We start from the raw sequence: 20,704 nt of genomic DNA on the forward strand, positions 1-20,704 counted from the left end.
TGCTTAAATATGCTGCACATTATTCCCCATCACAGAGGCCAAGCGGAGGCAGCTGGGACAAATTAGTGTCAGCTACTTCGTCTGGCCACCCCAAGGCTGGGGAATCATCACCGTTGCAGGAGAGCTTAGATTTTGAGTTCATTTCAGAATGATGTCCATGCTATTTGTAAGAACTTCTTTCCTTTTCCTTTCCTCTTTCCTTTCTCTCCTCCCCTCCTCCCCTCCCCTCCCAGCCTCTCTCATCTTCTCTCCAGCTTTAATGGAATAGGCGTGAGTAGCCAGCACTGACAGAAGCTCAGCATTCACAGACACAAGCACACACAGCCAAATTGAAGAGATTAGTCTTGGATCAGCTGTTTATGAATGAAGAAGAGGGCCTCCTCTCCATTCTGGCCACACCCCTTCTCTGCAGCATTTTGAGAATGAGGTCAGGGCTAGGATCGAACTGCTTATGTCTCAGAAATAGCAGCACAGATCAACATTAATCTTAAGCTATTTGTTTTGCTGTCTCATTCAGATAAGAGAGGGAAAAGCAGAGGCCTTGTTATGTTTTGTTTGGTTTTGTGCGTACCTTTGCAAGGAATGCGTGAATGAATGTGTGTCAGGGGAGAGACTGAGGTGAGCCTGGGGGACGAGCGCTGGTCTATGGCAGTTACTGACGGACTGCAGGAGTTTCCTTGGCTTCCACCAAAGCATGTTTTAGTTTTTAAAATGAAATAGAAGAATAAAACAAGCCCCAGTGGTGTATTGTTTTAACACTACCTTTCATAAGGAGCATTTATCAGGTGCTGTGAAATTGCATATTCCTCTTACAGTGTCCAGTTGTTTTAAGTGTTAGTTCTTTACTTTGTAACCCCCATCCCTCCCCAGTAGCCTCATGGAGTTTGTAATGTTTTAAATGAGTATCTCATATAGATTTCCTTTTCTATCAGCCACTTTGGCACACGCACACACAATACAGATGTGTATGCGTACACAGATGTGTGTGCATGATTCTCTCTCTCACACACACACACACACAGCTCGATCACGCCTAGTCTTTACATCAGTTGGGATCGTTTCTCTCCACCAGCCAATGTCAGAGGGATGTCAATATGGGGGTACTCTGAGGAGACTGACACTTCTAATACCTTTCAGTCTGCAGTCTCTACAGGATACTAGCACGTCTGAAAGGTCTTTGTTGATCCCTGGCATTGTGTGTGGTGGTGGTGTTTACCTTTTGTTCTGAAGCTTAATTGTTGTCTCTGGCGTCTTTTTTTATTTTTGGACATCCTTTTAGTGGCATTACTAGTCTCCTCTGCGGAAGATTAAAGAAACAAATTGGAATGTTGAGTGAGGATAGAAGTGTCAGTATCGGCCTAATCGGCCGCATGTTCATTTGACGGACTTTAGTGTGACAGGCATCCTTCGAAGGAGATGCCAAAACAGCCTTTTATATCAATGGTGATTAATTTTGAGTGACAAGTTTAAAGAAGAACAAGGATTGTCCTTTAACTGGACTAATGTGTTACCTAAGTTGACTTCCTGCACCTAAACGGTTTTCAAAATCCTTCAGATGTACTATAACCACACACACACATACACATGAGTGTGCATGCACACACACACATACTTTGTATATATGGGGTGAATATATATATATGTATACACACACACACACATACAGGTACACACATATATGGACATTTGTCCAAGCAGCGTACGTACCCACATATGTGGAAATTTGTACTTTTTGATTGATATTTCTTGCATACAAACAGAAAGTAAATTAGTGAATTAGTGGTTGTCTAGGGCTGCAGGTAGGAACAGGGATTAACTGTTAACGGGCATGAGGGATCTTACTGGGATGATTAAACTATATTATGGTGATGATTGCACAACTTAGTAAATTTATTCAAAGTCATTGAATTGTACACATAAAATGGATGAATTTTATGGTATGTAAATTATACCTCAGTAAAGCTGTTAAAAATTGATATTCCTGTATTTGAGTTCCTTTGGGCCTAGATTATACATAATATGAAAAATTGTATCATCTCAGTTTTTTACCTGCTTTTTTCCCGCTGAAGTGTATTGCCTTCAGTTGTGGAGAAGCTGGACCCTGAGATAACAGGGCCAGATAAAAACCTAGGGCCATGCCATACAAAAGTCTGACCTGACCCCTGTTGGCCAGCAGCGAGGTTGCTGCCCACTGCAAAGTAAAGAGCCAACGTCAGGGTGGTATGTGGGGGCCCCAAAGGGATGAACTTTCCAGGCAGGCCCCAGAAAGCAATGGACACCAGGCTTCGGCGCTGCTGCTGCATTTGTCAAATAATAAATCAATGAAACCCCAGTGTTCAGCTCTGAAGTGATGGCGTTTTCTCTTCCTTTGCAGGTTGTCTTAGTCTTTGCTCTCAGCATTGGTGCACTTGTAATATACTTCATAGATTCGTCAAAGTGAGTATTCAAATATGCTGTCTTGTCCTCTTTTCTTTACATTGATCAATTGATTTACTTTAACACCAACCTTTGCAAGAGCCTCCTGAGTGGGGATGACTTTTAGAGGAAGGCAGGGCTGTTTGTGCTGATTTTCTGAGTGGGAAAACAAGCTTTCATGAGGAAGGCCACTTTGATTATGCTGGCCTAGGAGGGAGAGAGAGGCAGCTGAAGTCAAACCTTTTTGCTGGTTATTATTTATTTTTAAATAGCTGTTTCCTGATCATCAAGTATTTGCACTGAAGGTGTCAAGAGGTTAAGAGGGCTTTCATGTGAATTGACAACCTCTGGTAGAGTTACAAGAATGAACCATTCTTGTCACGGTGGTAGGGTCCTTTTCTTATTAGGGTTTCCTATGCTTTAACCTTATTGGAGGTCTAGTTAGAAAGCATGATGCTATCCTTTGCACCTGCCAACCGAATATTCAGCAGAAGTATTACTCACTGGTGCTTCCTGACTTCTGAAGGTAAGGAGATGGGATAGAGGAGTTCATGATGACTCCCAGAGGTGGAGGCCCGTGGCCATCTGAGAATTCCTATGGTGGGCACTCGTGCAGGTCCCTGGGGTCCGGTTGAGTAAACTGGTGCTCCAGCCTGGGGTGGAGTCTGTGCAACAGATAGTAAAGGCTTTGTAGGAGACAGAACAGGTCACTGAGCAGAGCTGCTAGGTGGTGGCCAGTTCTGCCCTGGTTCATGCAGGTGTTACCCTGGGTGCATCATTTGTTCCAACTATTCTATTGCAAGCTTGAAGCTGTCCACATCTGGGAAACTAGAGTTGAGTCATCTGACTCGCCTTTCTGTGGTGACTTGAACTTGACAACTGGACAGTGGCCTTGAGCTCTTTGCCTGCGTTGTCCATTGTGAGAGTGTTTTTAACTCCTTGAACTCTATTCCTGATATGGCTAGATGCTGGAGTTTGATCCAAGGAAACCTGCTTGGTGTTGTTGTTGGCTTAGACCCTGGTGTACCTGAATTCTGAGCTTAGAGTTCTTTTCCTGTGGCTCAGGATGGTGATAGTTTCATGCACTCCCAAACTCTGAATTTCTCAGAGTGATCTGGTCACCAGCAAAAGGATTTTGTGCATTTGGGTGCCAAGGCCAAAACGTCTTGGCAGGGAAAATAAAGAAAACATCTTCTCTAATCACCTGTCTCTGGGAATCAGCCGCGTCTGAGAATGTTAGAGATTCTTCAGCCTATGCCCCCATACAAAGCTGGTCTGCCCTTGCCCATCTCAGTTGGAGGGTCCTTTAAAAGTCCTCCAGAAGACGAGATTCTACAAGCTCCTTCATCAGCTCTTCCTGACCAAGAAAAAGAAGAGCTTTTTAAGTTTGGAAACTCCAAGCGATATGTTACCGAAGGTAAGCCTCTTTTCAATATCTCCTCTTAATAATTTTGGATCATATTTGAATTGAACCAAGATCTTCTAAAGCCCCTGGTCTTTTTTCTCCATTCTCTCGCTAGGAGTGAGGAGTGTTCTCAGAGCCATGGAGTGCATACCCTGCCAACTACCTGCCAGGCTCAGGAAATAGGTTCAAGTATGTAGTCTATGTGCCCCAGACAGAGCAAACCCTTACATGGAGGTGAATGTGTTGATTGCTCAGATGGACTGCTGCCTCGGTGCCTTCTTTCCCTTTCTGTCTCTTTTTACTCCTCTGTATTTCTCATCAATAAAATGCTCTTGCTAGATGGATTTGAATTGTGTCCTTTTTTATGGTGTCTACTATAAGGCAGTCTTTTGCTCTGTAGATCTGGGTGTTCTCGGCTCCATGTGAGAGGATGGAAAGGGATGGAATTCCCCAAGGAAGACCCACTTCCCTGGAGCCCTGCACCACTTCAGTGTCCTTTGGATTTAGTTATAATTCTGCTAAGCCTTGGGAAAGCTGGCATTGAGAATCCTCTCTGGCTGTGCTTTCTTTTATGGACTTGCAAAGAGTTAATCCCAAGGATGGACCTTCGGCCTATTCTCAGCTTTGCTCAGCAAAAATACCAATAATCTTAGAACCAAGGCTGACCTCACTTTCCCTGAGGACTGTCCTAGCCTTGTCCTAACCTCAGTCTTTCTTTTTTGTCACTAAACTGTGTGGTTTGGCATAGTGAAACTTTGTTTATAAGATGACCTTATGTTTATTTATGTAGCTCTTTCTACTTTTCATTTGAATTACATTTAGTTCTGAAGCCGTATCCCAAGGTTCTATTCTGTGGGTGACCTGATCAGCAGACTCAAACCAAGGAGGCTACCCTCTTCCTGGGGAAAGCCAGCAAGCATGCTCACTTTAACTAAAGGGGAGGATTAAAGTAGAATCTCTAAAATAACCTTTATGATAATCCAGAGATTCTCAGGAATAAAAAAAATAACCCATCAGAATTAAGCATAGTAAACAAGATAAAAAGTTCTATCCACATATAGGATGCAAACGGAAATCAGGATGTAAATTCTTAAAATCAATCCTTTTCATTCAAAACTGTTGCTGGTTTTATACACTCGTGGTTGGCTGGCCACCCAAGCAGCTTGGAAAGAGAGCTGTAAACTTTTCTTGGAAGTTATGCTAAGTCATCACCCTGTAAAAGAGTACCCAATATTTTTCAGATGAGCTTTAGTTAGTATAGTCATGTACCTTATAATGACATTTCAGTCAATGATAGACCATATATACAATGGTGGTCCCCCAAGATTACTGCCATGTAGCCTAGCTGTGTAGTAGGCTATACCATCTAGGTTTCTGTGAGTACACTCTATGATGTTCACACAACAACAAAATTGCCTAACAGTGCATTTCTCAGAACATATCCCTGTTGTTAAGTGACATGTGACTGTATATGCTTCAAATAAATAAGTCAAAAGACAATACATAGGCTTTCGTTTGCATGAACCTAATTGGGCAGACATTGTCCATGAAATGGCTTGTCCCAGTGAATTTTAACCAGAGCTGGCCTCCCCCCAAATGGTGGGAATGCCCCAGCAGCACAAGTTCAGGATGTGAGGTTCTCTGCACCCAACCTTTTGAGAAGAGGGAGAATGCAGATTCGTGTATAAAACAGGCTCTCCTGGTCTGCTCTGCTCGCTCAGTGTCAAGGCAGGCCAGTTCAGCTTGGGTGAGCAGACAGGCAGGCCTGGTGCTTGTTCTGCTTCTGTGCAGCAGCAGGTGGGCAGGGCAGTTCAGATAAATGTCATAATGGGTGGGTTTATGATCTTTTTAACCTTTCAAATCTTATCTTACTATCAAGAGGCAGTTGATAAGTCATTTCCAAAGATGTCCTCTCCTACACATCTTTCCTTTTCCTTTATTGGGCCCAGATATATCCCTGAGTAGATCTTTTTCATTCAGGAGTTTGAGAAGCCTGTCTTTGGGTCTTAATTTTCTTGGAGTGATTGCCACAGAAGGATCACTTGTGCAGCCTCAAGTGATTACTACCTAGCTAAGATGGATTGTGCTCAGAGCTCCTGGAGTTGAAAGCCAAAAAGAATTACATTAAACTGTTAAAGTGATGCTTTATCATCCCAGGAGTAGACTCTAGAAACACCCAAGCAGAGGGAGACATTCCACCCAGTGTCTGGATTGATACAAATGTCAATTTCTTGACAGACTGAGAGAAGTATTAAGCCTGCCACACACAGTAATCCCATCCCCCAAAAGATATTAAATTAGCCATGCATGGCAGATATTGTCCAAAAGAACTCCATTTCCTTTTTATTCTTTTTAAAGGCATTGGGCCCAGTGTAAGGTACATGGCACTCCAGCTCCTAATTCTGATGTCTCTCCATGCCTATGCCAACCCTTTCCTCCCAAATTCTCTGATGCTCTGTGAAGCAAAGATTTTTAAAAAATTGTCCAACCAAGTCAAAAGTACCCCTAGATGCCCGGTGGGTGATAATGTCACCATTGCTGTTCCATCTTTGTCTATTTTCTCCCTTTGACATAGGAACAGTAATTCTTTTCTAACAGATAAGAAAAAAAAAGAGACCCAGTGATGTCAGTGTGAGGGCAGGATTCAGGGACTGCATAACACAGCAGTTTCTGCTGCTTCTAGAATTTCAAGAGACCCTTGGGAAAGAGAGAGGCTCCAGATCTTGGTTATTTGCATTTTTTCCAGAGGCATTCTGGGAAAGGGTGACTCACCTGTGTGAAGATATTTATTCCTTTGATTCATGTTTAAACGCTGCTATTTCTTATGCTACAGTTACGTGAATTATGAATATTTAATGCTGCGTGTACTGAAAATGAAGGTCAAGTCCTGCTTACTGGTGACTTCAATGCAGGCTCATGTCTCTGAAGGGCAAGCTACCTGCTGTTAGCAGAGTAAAGCTGAAAGGTTATACATTGTTCAAATTTTTCTTAATGACTTTATCTCCTCCAAAACGGCTCGTGCACAGTGGGGGCACCTGCTGATTTCTCCAGTCTTTGCTCTTGGCTTCTGGTATCAGCAGTGCTGTTTTGAGGATATGGACATCAGGAAGGGAGACGGAATAGCAGTACAAATTGTGGAGAGCCGTTAATCCAAGGGCTGGATTCTAGGGTAAAAGTGGTGTTATGATGTGAAAACGGGCTTCCCCTGTCTTTAAAATTTTACATTTGTATTCACTGATTCATTCATTTTGTATTCATTCATTCATTCGAGACACCTTCATGTGATAATGCTGAATATTTTCCATTTGGTAAAATAGCTTATAGTTAGCTATGGTTAAGGAAAACTATCTTTAAGATTGCAATAGAAATTGACCAGATTGTTTTCGTAGCCTCTGAAAATAAAACTGGCACCATTGATGTAATGGGGATATCCAGAGCTTTAGCAGAACCGGCCAGTCACTCAATTATTTTACCCACCTGAGTCTTTACACAGCCAGGCCTCTAGTCCCTCAGCCTAGAAATTCTCCTCAAAAGAGAAGAGAGGGGCAGGTGGTTGGAAGGACCTAACACTCACTGATCATGTGCTGTCTGCGAGGTATAGTGCTGAGCACTTTAAAATAAATATAACATGCAATCTTATTGATGTCTCCTAACAGCTTGACAGGGTAGGTATTGTTACCTTTCCCACTTTCCACATGAGGAGGCTCAGGCTGCAACATCTGCCCAAAACCACATAGCTAATAAGCCATGGAGCCAGGATTTGAATCCAGGGTATCTAAAGGCATTGCTCTCTTCTGAATGTTAAGAAGTGAAAGTACCAATTGTGGAAGTGGCTAAATGGTTTGAGTGAGATGTTGCAAGAATGAGAAGTGGCTTATTCTCATCTTACCCACTCGTCTGTCTTGTTTTCTCTTTTGTTCTCCATCTCTCGATGCCCATTTCTCACCTTTGGGGCCAAGTCTGTAAGTCAGCAGTGCTTACGAGGGTCCTATCACAGCTTTCTCCTTAGGACATGGACATGTGCTATCTGATGTCTATTTGGGCCTTATTTCATTTCCACCTAAATTATGGCTTAATATGACTCTCTTTTATCTCCGTGAAGTGGCAGGATTTCATGATGGAATAGGGTCAAGTTAGCAAAGAACAAGGAAAGTTGATTGTTTCCGCAGGGCTCCTCCCACTTAAGGATTCTTTCCCAGTAGAAAGACTCTTTGCCCTCCCCTCCTTACCTAGTTCTCTGTGCCTGTTATTTGACATACCAAAGTCAATAATGACAGAGGCCTTGCTTCCCCATGAGATAGAGTCTTTATCTCTTTAGAGGTAATTTGTATAGTTTTTCATTGTGTGCCTAGAGGGTTAGTATTATCAAACCGATGGACTTGAGGAAAATTTGGTCCAAAAGAGGTTTCTATGGAAGTCTTTAAAACAATTAAGATATCTGACCTCCTCCTCCATTCTTGGTCTTACTGTGCACACAGGTGTTGACCCAGCGTCTCCCACGTGCCTCGAGCAGGTAGGTACCTAGTGGAGCTATGAGGACAGCATAGATCACATCCATGACAGTGCATTGTAAACTGTAAAGTACTGAAATGCTACTTTCATTATCACCATTAGCACATGCTCTGCCCTGCAGCAAGAACAGCTGTGCAGCCCCTGGCATAGAGAATAAAGCTCAGCATCTCCCTCTGTGCTCAGCTCCTTTATGGAACTCAGTCTTTCTAGGGAGTGTTCTGGGAAATTTGCTCCAGCTCTCTGCCTTTATGCCCTTTTTGAGAAGTCATGGCATGCATTTAAGCTTTGTTGAGGAAGTCAACACAAATCACTGTGTATGTAAAGCGTCTCCCTAATTGTTTTTTTCCTTTTTAAATACTTCCCCCAATTTTCTCCATCCTTCACTGACATTTTTACTGCCAGGCTTTGGTTTGGAAAATTATGGGTAGGGAAAGTTCAAGGGCAGGATGTTCAGAACAGCACTGCACATCTGTGAAGAGAACACAACGGGGAGAGCCAGCAGCTGTTGAAAGAATGGAATGTCAGATGGTGGAGGAGCAGAGCCCACTAAGGGGTGGGGTAAGAGGAGATGCCTTTGGGGCAAAGAGGCCCTAAATAACTCCCAATGGGAAGTCCTTGTTTCCTCTTAGAATTTAACCTTTAAAGACAACAGTCAATTCTCTGACATGGGAGCAACCCTAACTCAGCCATTCTACCTCATCTAGTTTTCCAAATTGCCATTCCTTCATCAATTGGTTATAAACCTGATAGAGAAGACAGGTGGAGGATTACCAAGAGGGTAAGCACTCTTCCTCCTTCCACCGTCCACATTGGTGAGTGGTCTCAGCTTCCTTGCTTGTCTCTCGTTGTGTGGGTGATACATAGGTACCACATGTGACAGCATCTAAAAGCATCAAGAGAACTGCTCACCTTTGGGATTTCCTTGGAAAACATCAGGGACTCTGTTAGGAGTGGGAGGGAGGATGGAGCTATATCTTCCAAGTTTTCTACAGAAGGTGACTTCAGAATATAATATTAGATCTGAGGAGGCTTCAGAATCTACTTGATGTGACCTCTGCACCTTCCCTGTGCCTCAGCATCCTCTCCTGAGAAGAAGGGTTAAGTGACCTGCTCAAGGTCACCCAACTAGCCAGGAGCAGTCAGTGGCCAGAGCTCTTCCCTCTCAATCCAGGCCCTTTTCTGCTTGATCTGTTGGGTTCTTTCTGCTAAAGAAAAAATGAACAAAGATGTGATAGCAAATATCGTCCGTTGAATAGTGAAGCAAATAGTGACTTTTTACTCCAATTTTGGAGTTTCAGGCTGTCATCATGGGGGAAACTTCAGGGCCATGGAAAAGATAAAGTACCAGGTAGAAAAGATCAAGCCCAGCCAGGTGGGTGCTTGGGAATCGTTTATTTCACCTCCTTTGGCAAGAGGCCTTGAAATCCTTGATTTTATGATCCTGCTGCTGTTTTTTTCTTTTTTTTGTACTATCATGTGGGAGGTAAGAGTTTAACTCTGTTGTGGAGGGTTAACAAGACTGAACGCATTGGTTTGAGCTGTTTGGAATTTATTGTGCATAACTTTTGAGGGCATTTTGCCCAATTGCTCATTTGTTTCTCCCATGCAAACACTATCTGATAACTATGTCTGTAAATTCACGTCTACTCTACCCTCCAAAATTAGGATAAATGATTTCTTCTCTTCTTACCACTCTCCAGAATTTAAAAAAGAAAGCTTTGGATTATCTGACACTGTCTTAGCCCTCTTGCTTCTTTTAAAAGAATGATTATTTCAGGGCAAATTGAAGAAAATGCATTCCCTTTTAGGCCCGGTTAGTTATTTATATCTTCTGCAATTAGCATGTGTTTATACCACAGAGGGCTCTATGTTCTCCTCATTGCACAACACTGGTCCTCTACCTAAAGTCATGGCCAGACATGCAGGCAGAAACTGCCAAGAATCAGGGTAGGAGCCAGCTGGAAGGCAAGGTTAGAGCTGGGAACAGTTTAATCCAAACACAAGGGAAGAACTCGTGCTTAACACAACCATGGTTGTGTTGAGCTGTAGTGTTGACTGTCACAGTTTCGTCACGGGGTTTATGGGCGGCAGATGGGCATGGGGATGTGACTTCTGTCTTTGCTTTTATTCCCCTGTCCTTCTTCCTGACAGCCTGACAAATTGTAGCTTTGGGGAGACCCTGGTCAGTGATGAGTCATCTGTGGTTTAAAAATAGAATCCCTTGGCAGCAAGGATGTCCTTGGGGCTTTTTGATACACGTCACTATTCACAGAATTTGAGAGAAGCGAGTGTGTGTGTGTGTGTGTGTGTGTGTGCACGCGCGCACGTGCATGTGTGTAGGGGATGTTCCTGTCCCACCTATAAATTGATGAGAAAGCATACCATGGGAGGATTGGCCACCAGTCTCATTGTAATAATGGAGACGAGACTGAGAGCCATGTATCTGTGCCCTTAAAGGTATCAGTCAGGTAGTAGAGCTCTATTAAGTAACGACTGTGTGCAAGACATTTTACTAGGTACTGCAGGATTTCAAAAACTATGCATAAGGCTAGATCTTTTTCATTAATATGCTTAAATTATATATGTTTTTACCAAGGGTCAGGAAGTCCAGCTATAATATAGGAAAAATGGGGTAACAAAATAAGATAACAAGTGAGATATCATGAAGCAATATATTATCAATTACTAATATGAACATTGCTAACAATAAGTGCTAAGGATGAAGAGCTGGCAAGATAGCTGGATCTTATGGAATTTTGGGGGCAAGTTTTGAGTTGCAGATACAGAAAACTCAGGCTCCCACCAACTCTAGGAATCCACAAGATGGGACTCTCATCATGACCTGCACTTTGGCTTCTTGGCTTTTATTTTCAGTGTGTGCTGAGTCTGGCGAGGCCCTGCCTTGAAATCAGCCACTGAAATTAAGGGTTGAGAATGCTTCAAGGATGGCATAATGGAATCAGAAAATCAGACTGTCTCTGGTGGCAGTAATACCTATTCTCCAATTGCACATGATGAAAACCTTTGGAAACTTCTGTTTGGAAATTTCCGCAAGTTGTGGACTGAAAGGCATCCACTCCAGCTTTTTGAAACCAAGGTCAAGGTGTAATGTGCCTTGCAGGGGCCTCGTTTATGTACGTGCCACATGCAGACCATCCAGGGATGTGGTGGGGAGGAAAGTGAGGCTGTGCTACTGGCAAACTGACCACAGCATGACCCGAGATCTTTCTGGAGACCAGTGTTTGCCCGAGGATGCAGTGTGATGTTCATGGGCCCTAGGTACTTATGCCTTCTCCATAAAGATTATTAAAAGTGATATTTTACTACTGTGTTTATATAAAGATGAATATAATCCAGGCTGGATTCATTATTACATATTCATTATTACTATATTTATTTTTATTCTGATTTTAAAGAAATTAAAATGAAGATATTTTTGTGGATTGCAAGAAGTATGGTAGGCCATAGGTGCTGTCTGCTGTGCCTAGTGGAGAAGTTGGCCCTATTTCCTTCCTTCTTGTCAGCCCTTCCTTTTCACAAATAAGAAAACATGCCCAGAGACAGATGCCTTCAACCATACCCCTCCCAGTGTCATCTAATTGTTTCAGATGAGAAAATAAAAATAAACATTCCATTTCAAACCATGTCTTCTGACTTGGCTTTGGGAAATATTAACTTCAGTAATCCAGCATTAAAAAAAAAATGACACCTGTGAATATGTCAAAAATTTTAAGAAAACATAATAATCTTGCTTTTCTTGAGTTTTGGAGAAACATGTGCTCTGTCCGTCCTTCTGTCTGAAAAGGCGTCTCGGCAGTTAGGAGATCTGTTTGCTGAGAGCGCCACAGTAAAAAAGTCACGTTTCCCACACCGGCGGGAGGGTGTTAGAGACCTGGGAAGCCGATCTGGTGAGGACAGGGTGAGCCGAGAGCCTGAGCCTCCCCTCAAGAGACTTCCTAACTCTGGCTGGTGGGCCCCAACCAGGAGTGCAGACTGTACGGCCAGATCTTCCCAGCTTTCAAAGAGAGGAGAGGAAACTGGGCTTTTATGTTGAATCTCCAGTTTTAAAATCTTGCCCACGACTCCAAAACTTTTCCTGTCCTCTGCAGGCCAAACCAGATAGCTCTGCAGGTCAGCTTTGGGCCTCCCGATTTCACTCTCTGTTATAAACTGTCCCTCTTTCTGGTCTTGAATTAGCTCTGCTCCCTGAGTGCCAGAAAATGTTCTTAACTCTTGGTCTTCCATCACCCAAAGGGCTCCTTCCCTCTCCAAGGGAGGTGTCTTTGGTCCCTAGGCATTCTGGCTTGTTTCCCACTTAACACGTTTTCAAACACTGCTAAAGTAAATGTCCACATTTCTCCAGGCGAATACTGTATGTCACAGCAATAAATCACCCACAACTTACTGTAAAGCCCCAGAGCTACATATCACTGACTTTACGTCATCCCTGAAAATAACGTCCTTCAGACCTCATAAACATACACTCTGTTTGTTTAAGAAATGCGAAAGCTTTTTAAACATGGTTGCTAAGTCACAAGAGTGTATTTTCCAGGACATAAATGGAAGCAAACATAACCCCTTAAATTGTCAGATTCTTTATGAGAAAAGAGGCCCAAATCTGTCTGTTCTGCCAGTGTATTAACTTGACCAAAGCAGAGTTGATTATACTAAGCATGTGCGTGTTGATAATTGTTTGAGACTATTTTCTGACTTAGTTGGCTAAATGGGCACGTTATATGAAACTTCGTTTAATTTCTAACATATATGGATATGAGGGCGTGGGTTAATATAGATAAATTGGAAAAATTAGGAGCATCACTGGACCTTTCTTCCCACACATGGTCCCAAGTCTGAGCTATATCGCCACCTTCCGACCTTTCACTTTTCAAGTGGAAACTTGACTGTTAATGTTAGGGTAGTATTAGGTTCTGCTTGAATAGACAGCCCAGAGCTCAGATGCTTTCAGAGCTGAGAAAAAGATGGCTGCTCCATTATGACAACATTAATTTATCAGCCTGGTTTCCAAATGGAAAATACTTGCATTACCTTTCACCTATCATGATTCTGTCAGGAGGAAACTCTAGGTAGGACTCCAAGCCTACTTGCTAGATGTTGGAATCTACTGGAAGGCATTTGTCCTTCTCTGTCCCATGTTCCTGTTCACAGCCAGGCAGAGAACCCCCATCTCTTCCTTTGAGAGCTGGTATTTTCACCTCCCCTCCCCCACCCCAGAAAATGAACCCATGCCCAGTTTGAGATACACTTGGTCTTGATCCCTAGAGGAAACTGCAGGGACAGGAGATGGAGAAAGGTGAAGACCATGGATGCTATTAGATGACTCTACCTGGCATTTGCTTTTCCTCTAACAGCAGGAGGAAGTGGGCAAGGAGTGCATTAGAGATTTTGCCCTCTTCATAATAGCATGAACAGGGATAATAAGGCAAGGTCTATAAAGAGCAGCATTAATAATTGAGATGTGCTCCAGGCAGCCATACCACCTGTCAGGGCCTTTGAGCACAATCTGTTGTCAAGTATGTGGTGAGCTTGGGAGTAGACCAGGAGGGTGCATTTAGTGGCTCTGTGTCTGTGTGCACGCATGTACATATGCTTGGAGAAGGCGTGGATGAATAAGAGTTGGTAGCTACAGCAATTGAAATTATAGAAGACAATGTGTACAGATTACCATGTAGACTGGTGGTGGTATTTTGTGAGCCAAGTACCCCTTTGGGAATTTGGTGAATGCTGTAGATATTTTGCTTACCAGGAACCCTAAAGTTGGTCCCTGGACCCCAAGCTAAGGATTTTTGCCTGTAGGATTGGTTCATCTGCTCACTTACTCCTCTTTCTTCTGCTCTGAAGATCACATGGCAGACAGAGGGCAGTCCTCCTACCCAAAGGTCAAGCAGAGATTGATCAGGAGCCCTCCTTCTCCTGACATACAAAACATGTCTGAGTGCGGGTCTCTCTACAGTGTTCTTTCTTTTTGAACAAGCATCCCGCTTCCCCGAGTGCATTTGAAATCTGGAAAATGTAGGGGCAATGCTATTGAAACTGGGGAAGGGAGGCCCTAGGCTTCCTAGCTATTCTTTTAATACCAGGCAACACTGAGAGCAGTCTATGAGGTGGGGTGAGTCCACAGCACAGAGCCTAAGCCCTCTTTGTTTTCTGCTTCTCTTATACATCATGGGTTAGCACCTGTTTTGGGGGGAAAATTTCCCCCTTGGGCTGTAATTCAGGAATGCAAATACTCACCAGCCAAAATCATTTCTTCTGAGACCCAGTGCCGGGACACCAGGACCTAGGCACTGCTGGGGTGCCCAAACGGATGCAAGCAGCTGTGTCTCTTACCCACCACTGGAGAGTCCCTGGGGACCTCGGTGGGCTGACCAGTCTTCAGACCAGTTTGACGGAAGAGTGGCTTCTGAGAGGAGCCCCACCTCCCCTGAATTCTCTGCTTCCTTCTGATTTCTTCCTGCCTGCACCTTTCTCCAAGCCAGCCAACCGTGGCAGTTTAATTGGTGTAGGGGAGGCAGGGCAAGGAGAAGCAGGCACTGGTGACTGGCGTTCTGCAAGAGGGAGACTCCCCAGAGATGAGTGAAGGGAACCATGACAGAGAGGCCTGAGAGTGTGCTGTACGGGCAGGTCGCTGACCCTTGTTTGGAAAGAGCACTGGCTGAAGAGGAAATGTTCGCCAGCTTCCTCCTCCCCAAGCACCTGGGCCAGTATCATGTGTTCCTGTGTATTGTCAGTCCCCTGCCCACTGAGGGACAGAGGTCGGCTGGGAGGCTGTGGCCCAGATTGAGAATGGGTGAAAAGGAAAGGTAGAGCTGTCTGGTGGTTAGCGTCAGGATTCAGAATGAGAATTTCCTGGGCTTGATCCTGCTCTCCCTCTTTATGGCCGTGTGCCCTTGGGCGAGCCAGTTATAGGGTCTTTACTTTGTGAAATGGGGTGAAAATGATGATGAAGGATGACAGTAACACCTACTTTGTAGTAGTGTGTGGAAAGAATGAGATGATGTATGGAAAAGCTCTTAGTACAATGCCTAGCATGAAAGTGGCCAAAAAAGTGTTACATGTTATTGTTGTTTTCCTTTGGAGGTTTGTTTTGAAGCTTTTAATCAGGTTTTTAGAGAGACAAGATGTGGATACATTAAAGTTAAGAAACAAAACAAGATGTATTGCAAGGCAGTGCTGTGGTTAATTAGCGAGGTGGTGGACAAGACCTGAGCTGCTTTAAACTGCGAATCTCGACTCATTGATGATTTGTGAAAGCAATAGAGTGGGTCACAATGAGCATTTTAAAAAGATTAGATTGAACAGTTTTAGAGAAAATTACTGCTCTGGAAGCTCAATGTGATTACATGAAACTTTTGTTTCAGTTATATACAGAGATCCATATATACTGTATAAACATATGTGTGTACTGATTCGTGATTTAAAATATATTTCTTACTGTGGGTTTTGCTAAAAAGTGGTTTGAGAAACACTGGCTTTGAGTCCAGAAGACAGTGTGCTCTCTGGGCTGCAGTAATTCCTTCAGGGAGGAAGGGAGACAAGAACTGGGTCTCCAGGCATGGCTAGAACTTAGATAACGCATAAGAAGAGGAGAGGGTGAGCAGTCCACAAGACCCCCTCACTTCTGACACTAACTGCAAGTTCAGGGAGTTCACCAAACTACCTTCAGCTTTGACAATTCACTAGAAGGACCACAGAGCTCATTGAAAGCTGTTATACTCGCATACAGTTTGCTACAGGGAAAAGATAGGGGTTAAAATCAGCCGAGGGGAAAGGCACCCGAGGCAGACCTGGGAAAGCGCCAAACGCGAAGCTTCCATCGTTCTCTCCCTGTGGAGTCATGGACAGTGCTACTTTCAGCATCTGTGTGAGACAACATACAAGGAGTAGTGCCAACGGGGGAAGCTCATCTAGCCTCATTGTTCAGAATTTTTACTGGAGTTTGATCACATAAATTTGGGCGACTGCCCATGTGGCCGACCTCAGGCTCCAGCTGTTTTGGAGGTTGACAAATACCAATATGACCCAAAGCCCCCACCATATATTACATGGTTAGACTTTCTGGTGTGGTTAACCACTCTCCTTCCCTCCGCAATCACGTTGTCACCATCTAGCTGACCCAAGACACTCAGGCAAAAAATTTTATCAGGCACGACATACCAAGGGCTTAGAGATTGTGTCCCAGAAGCTGAGGGCCAAGGCCAGACCTCTCTTTGGGCAAGGTTAACATCTTTACAGCAGACTCAGTGAGGGAACTGGGCTGGCTGGAAGAGGACTCTCTCCTGGAGAGGACTGGGAGTGAGTTCTTTGGTCACATGCAGGAATGGCAGAGAAAAGAGAAATGCTGCTTCAAAAAGTCTGGTGTTTCCAGGGTCTGGTAATGTCAGCAAGATCACTGTTGAAAACAATGTGATTTATCCATCCCCTTGACTGCTGTGTACACCATGCTGAATGAGTTATCAGGTGAGCCTGTGGCTGGTACAGTAAAACTGGGCCCAGGGGTTAGGAAAGGGGCTGCTTGGATACATGCTCCGCATGTGGGTGAGCTGCCCTGGGCACCGTGGGCCTTTGGTTTGACTGCATTTGCTGCCATCTCCAGGTGACCAGGACTCTTCCTGCACCCTGTTCCTTTGCAGATCCAGTGGATGGGGCTCTAGGTGCCTTCAGCTGCTTTGGTAAGGGGAACATCTGTCTCTCTGCTCCAGTTTTACTTCCTTACTGTAAGGCTTGATGAGGTCAAAACCGGAAAACACTGAAACCTCAAGCTGGGGATAAAAGGCAGATCCAGCATGTCATTAGGCCATGCTGCCCCCTTGCCCCCTGACAAATGAGACAATCTCCAGCTAGGGACAGTTTGTAATTGTGCAATCAAATTAACTTGGATTTCAGCTTAATGAAGTGCTTAATGTCCTGAATGAGGCTGAGCTGTAATATTTAGAGAAACAAGCTGGACCTCAAGAAAGGAAAGAACAGATTTCAATTAATGTCTGTTAGTATTAATTGCGCTTGCAAAGTAAACCTTTTCAGAAATTCATCCTCTCATATGAGGCAATCCATTAGCACCCAGTTATGCTGTATTTTTGCTAAGGGGTCTTCCTGCTGTGGCTCATAAACAGGACAGTGGAAAGAACATTTTACTGGAAATCTTTGCTGAACTCTACGTCCCAGGGCATATTTCTTAACTTCACAGGATCTCAGCTCTCTCAATTGAATAATAAGAAAAATCCTCCTCTCATTATTTGAAATTCTTATTTTTTCCCCTAGAAGTGGTTTTTTTTTTTGGGGGGGGGGCCGAAGATTAGCCCTGAGTGAACATCTGCCACCAATCCTCCTCTTTTTGCTGAGGAACACTGGCCCTGAACTAACATCCTTGCCCATCTTCCTCTACTTTATATGTGGCACAGCATGGCTTGCCAAGTGGTGCCATGTCCACACCTGGGATCCGAACAGGTGAAACCCGGGCTGCGGAAGCAGAACATGAGAATTTAACCACTGAGCCGCCGGGCTGGCCCCATCCCCTGGAAGTGTTTTGTTGTAGTTAAAAACTGATGTTCTGGAGGTAGGTAGACCTTGTTACAAATCTTGACTCTGTCACCTACTAGCTGTGTGACCTTGGGAAGAAATTCACCTCTCTGAGCCTTAGCTTCTGCAATGGTAAATATGGATAATAATAATTCTTCTCCTTAGTACTGAGAACAGAAAATAAGATGCTGTACACAAAGCGCTTAGTACGGAACGTAGGACAGACTGGCGTTTATTTAATCTGATGATGACGATATAAATATGAAATTATTTTCAGTATGAATTATACATCACTATCTTGATATCAATAGTTGTTATTTTCATTAAGCTTATCATTTAGCTCTTGTTTAGAATATGACTGATGACTCAGTAATTAACTCAATAAATATTTATTGAATGGCTATTAGGCGTTAGGCACTATTTTAAGCACTAGGCACTTACCAATTGTAGTGTCAGATGAAGACAGACAACAAACATGTCGACAAGTAAATAAATAAGACAATTTCAGTTGACAATCAGTGCTGGGAAGAAAATAAAACTGCTAATGGGAAAAGCAGAGTTTCTTAACATTTTTTGTGCTGAGGACTCATTTGGCAGTTTAGTGAAGACCATGAGCTCCTTTTCAAAATAGTTATAAATGCATAATATAAAACATTGGACTATAAGGAAAACCAATTATACTGAATACAGTTATTAGACTATAAAAAACAAATTCATGATAGAGCATGTATGTTTCTTGATTAGGGCATTATTATCAAGACCAAGTGCAACAGTTCTAACATGCTCTATAATTTTAAGGTAGGATTAATGTAAATGATATTTTGAGATATCTGCAACAATTATAATCTTCTATGCAAATATCTGGGATTTTTATTGCTAACAGAGTCATTAGTATCATTAATGCTTTTCTAGTTTATTGTCCACATTTATAATTAAAGGAAATGCTAAACTTGAGTTAGAGGTTAATAAAAATAAAGATGTAAGTTTTCTCATACAAGTTCATGGACTCCCTGATTATTATCCAAAGACTTCTTGGGACTCTGTGCCCTGGGTAAGAACTCTTGGAATAGAATGACTTGTGCTAGAGGTTAAGCTGTTTTACTGAGAGATGACTAATGTAATTTCTGCTTTTAAAAAGCCATTCTGTACATATGGATTAATGGAATAAAATGGAGAGTCCAGAATTAAACCCACATATACTATAGTTGACAGATTTTCGGCAAGAATGCCAAGATCATTCAATGGAGAAAGAAGAGTATTTTCCAAAAATGGTGCTGGGACAAATGGATAGCCACATGTAGAAGAATGAAGTTGGACCCTTACCTCACACCATATACAAAATTAACTCAAAATGGATCAAAGACCTAAATGTAAGAGCAGAAACTATTAAACTTTTAGGAGAAAACATAGGGATAAACCTTTGTGATATTGGATTTGTCAATTAATTCTTAGATATGCTATCAAAAGCATAAGCAACAAAAGAAAAAATAGATGAATTGGACCTCATCAAAATGTAAAACTTTTGTCTTTAAAAGGACACTACCAACAAGTGAAAAGACAACCCATAAGATGGGAGAAAATATTTGCATATCATCTATCTGGTAAGAGAATTGTATCTAGACTATATAAAGAACTCTTACAACTCAGGAATAAAAAGACAACCCAATTAAAAAATGAGCAAAGGATAGACATTCATCAACACAGAAGTGAAAACCAAAATCACAATGAAATACCACTTCTCACTCACTGATATAGCTCTAATCAAAGATAGCGAATAACAAGTGTTGGTGAGGTTGAGGATGTGGACAAATTGCAACCCTTGTACATTGCTGGTGGGAATGTAAAATGCTGCAACAGCTCTGGAAAGCAGTGTGGCAATTCCTCAAAAAGTTAAACATAGAGTTACCATAAGACAGGGCTATTCTACTCCTAGGTATATAAGCAAGAGAAATGAAAACATATGTCCACATAAAACTTGTCCCTGAATGTTTATAGCAGCATTATTTCTAATAATCAGTAGACAACTGGACTAACAAAATGTGGTATTAGTCATACAATGGAATATTATTTGGCCATATACAGGAATGAAGTACTGATAATAGCCACAACATGGATGAACCTTAAAAACATGCTAAGTGAAAGAAGTCAGTCACAAAAGACCACATATTATGATTACACTTATATTAAATGTCCACAATAGGCAAATATATAGAGATGGGGAATAGATTAGTGGTTGCTTAGGGCTTCTAGGGTGAGAAGATTGGGGATTGATAACTAAAGGATGCAGGGTTTCTTTTTGAGGTGATGAATATGTTCTAAAATTGATTGTGGTGATGGTTGCACAACTCTGTGAATATACTAAAAACCTTTGACTTGTACACTTTAAATGGGTGAATTGTGTGGTATATGAATTATAACTCAATAAAGCTGTTACCAAAAACAGTCATTCTCATCTTGATGTGGATCATAGAGTGTAACGTGCAAGAAAAAAGCAAGGAGAATATTTGGGAAGCTGTTTCATTAGTCTCAGTTGAGAGGATGATGTCTTAGGCTGGGATGGAGGCAGTCGAGGTGGTGAACATATGCTGGAGGTATCATGGACAGAATGTGCTGTTTAGTTGAGAACAGAGAGAAATCAAGGATGATTTCTAGGTTGTTGACTTTAATTACTGGTATTTTCCTCTTAGAAGACCTGAGTTTCAGTTACGATCTGTAGAAACGTTGAGAGGATTAGTGGTAGACCTAAACACTGCAAACTCCTTGGAGAGTTGGGTTACAGGTATTATCATCATCAATTTCATTGTACATTTTAACAAGGGAAAAATATTCATTATG

The 20,704-nt window shown here is 42.6% G+C and overlaps 1 protein-coding gene across 7 annotated transcripts in view; it reads left to right on the forward strand.

Moving 5' to 3' along the window:
• Positions 1 to 20,704, forward strand: part of KCNMA1 (potassium calcium-activated channel subfamily M alpha 1) — a 713,595-nt gene that overhangs the window by 352,086 nt on the left and 340,805 nt on the right. For all 7 annotated transcript variants that reach the window (XM_046653011.1, XM_046653014.1, XM_046653010.1 and 4 more), the window contains exon 3: positions 2,375 to 2,436. In XM_046653011.1, coding sequence (XP_046508967.1) covers positions 2,375 to 2,436 — 62 coding nt within the window. The remainder of the gene's footprint in view (positions 1 to 2,374; positions 2,437 to 20,704) is intronic.

The sequence above is a fragment of the Equus quagga genome, chromosome 2 (assembly GCF_021613505.1).
Source record: "Equus quagga isolate Etosha38 chromosome 2, UCLA_HA_Equagga_1.0, whole genome shotgun sequence".
Taxonomy (NCBI): Eukaryota; Metazoa; Chordata; class Mammalia; order Perissodactyla; family Equidae; genus Equus; species Equus quagga.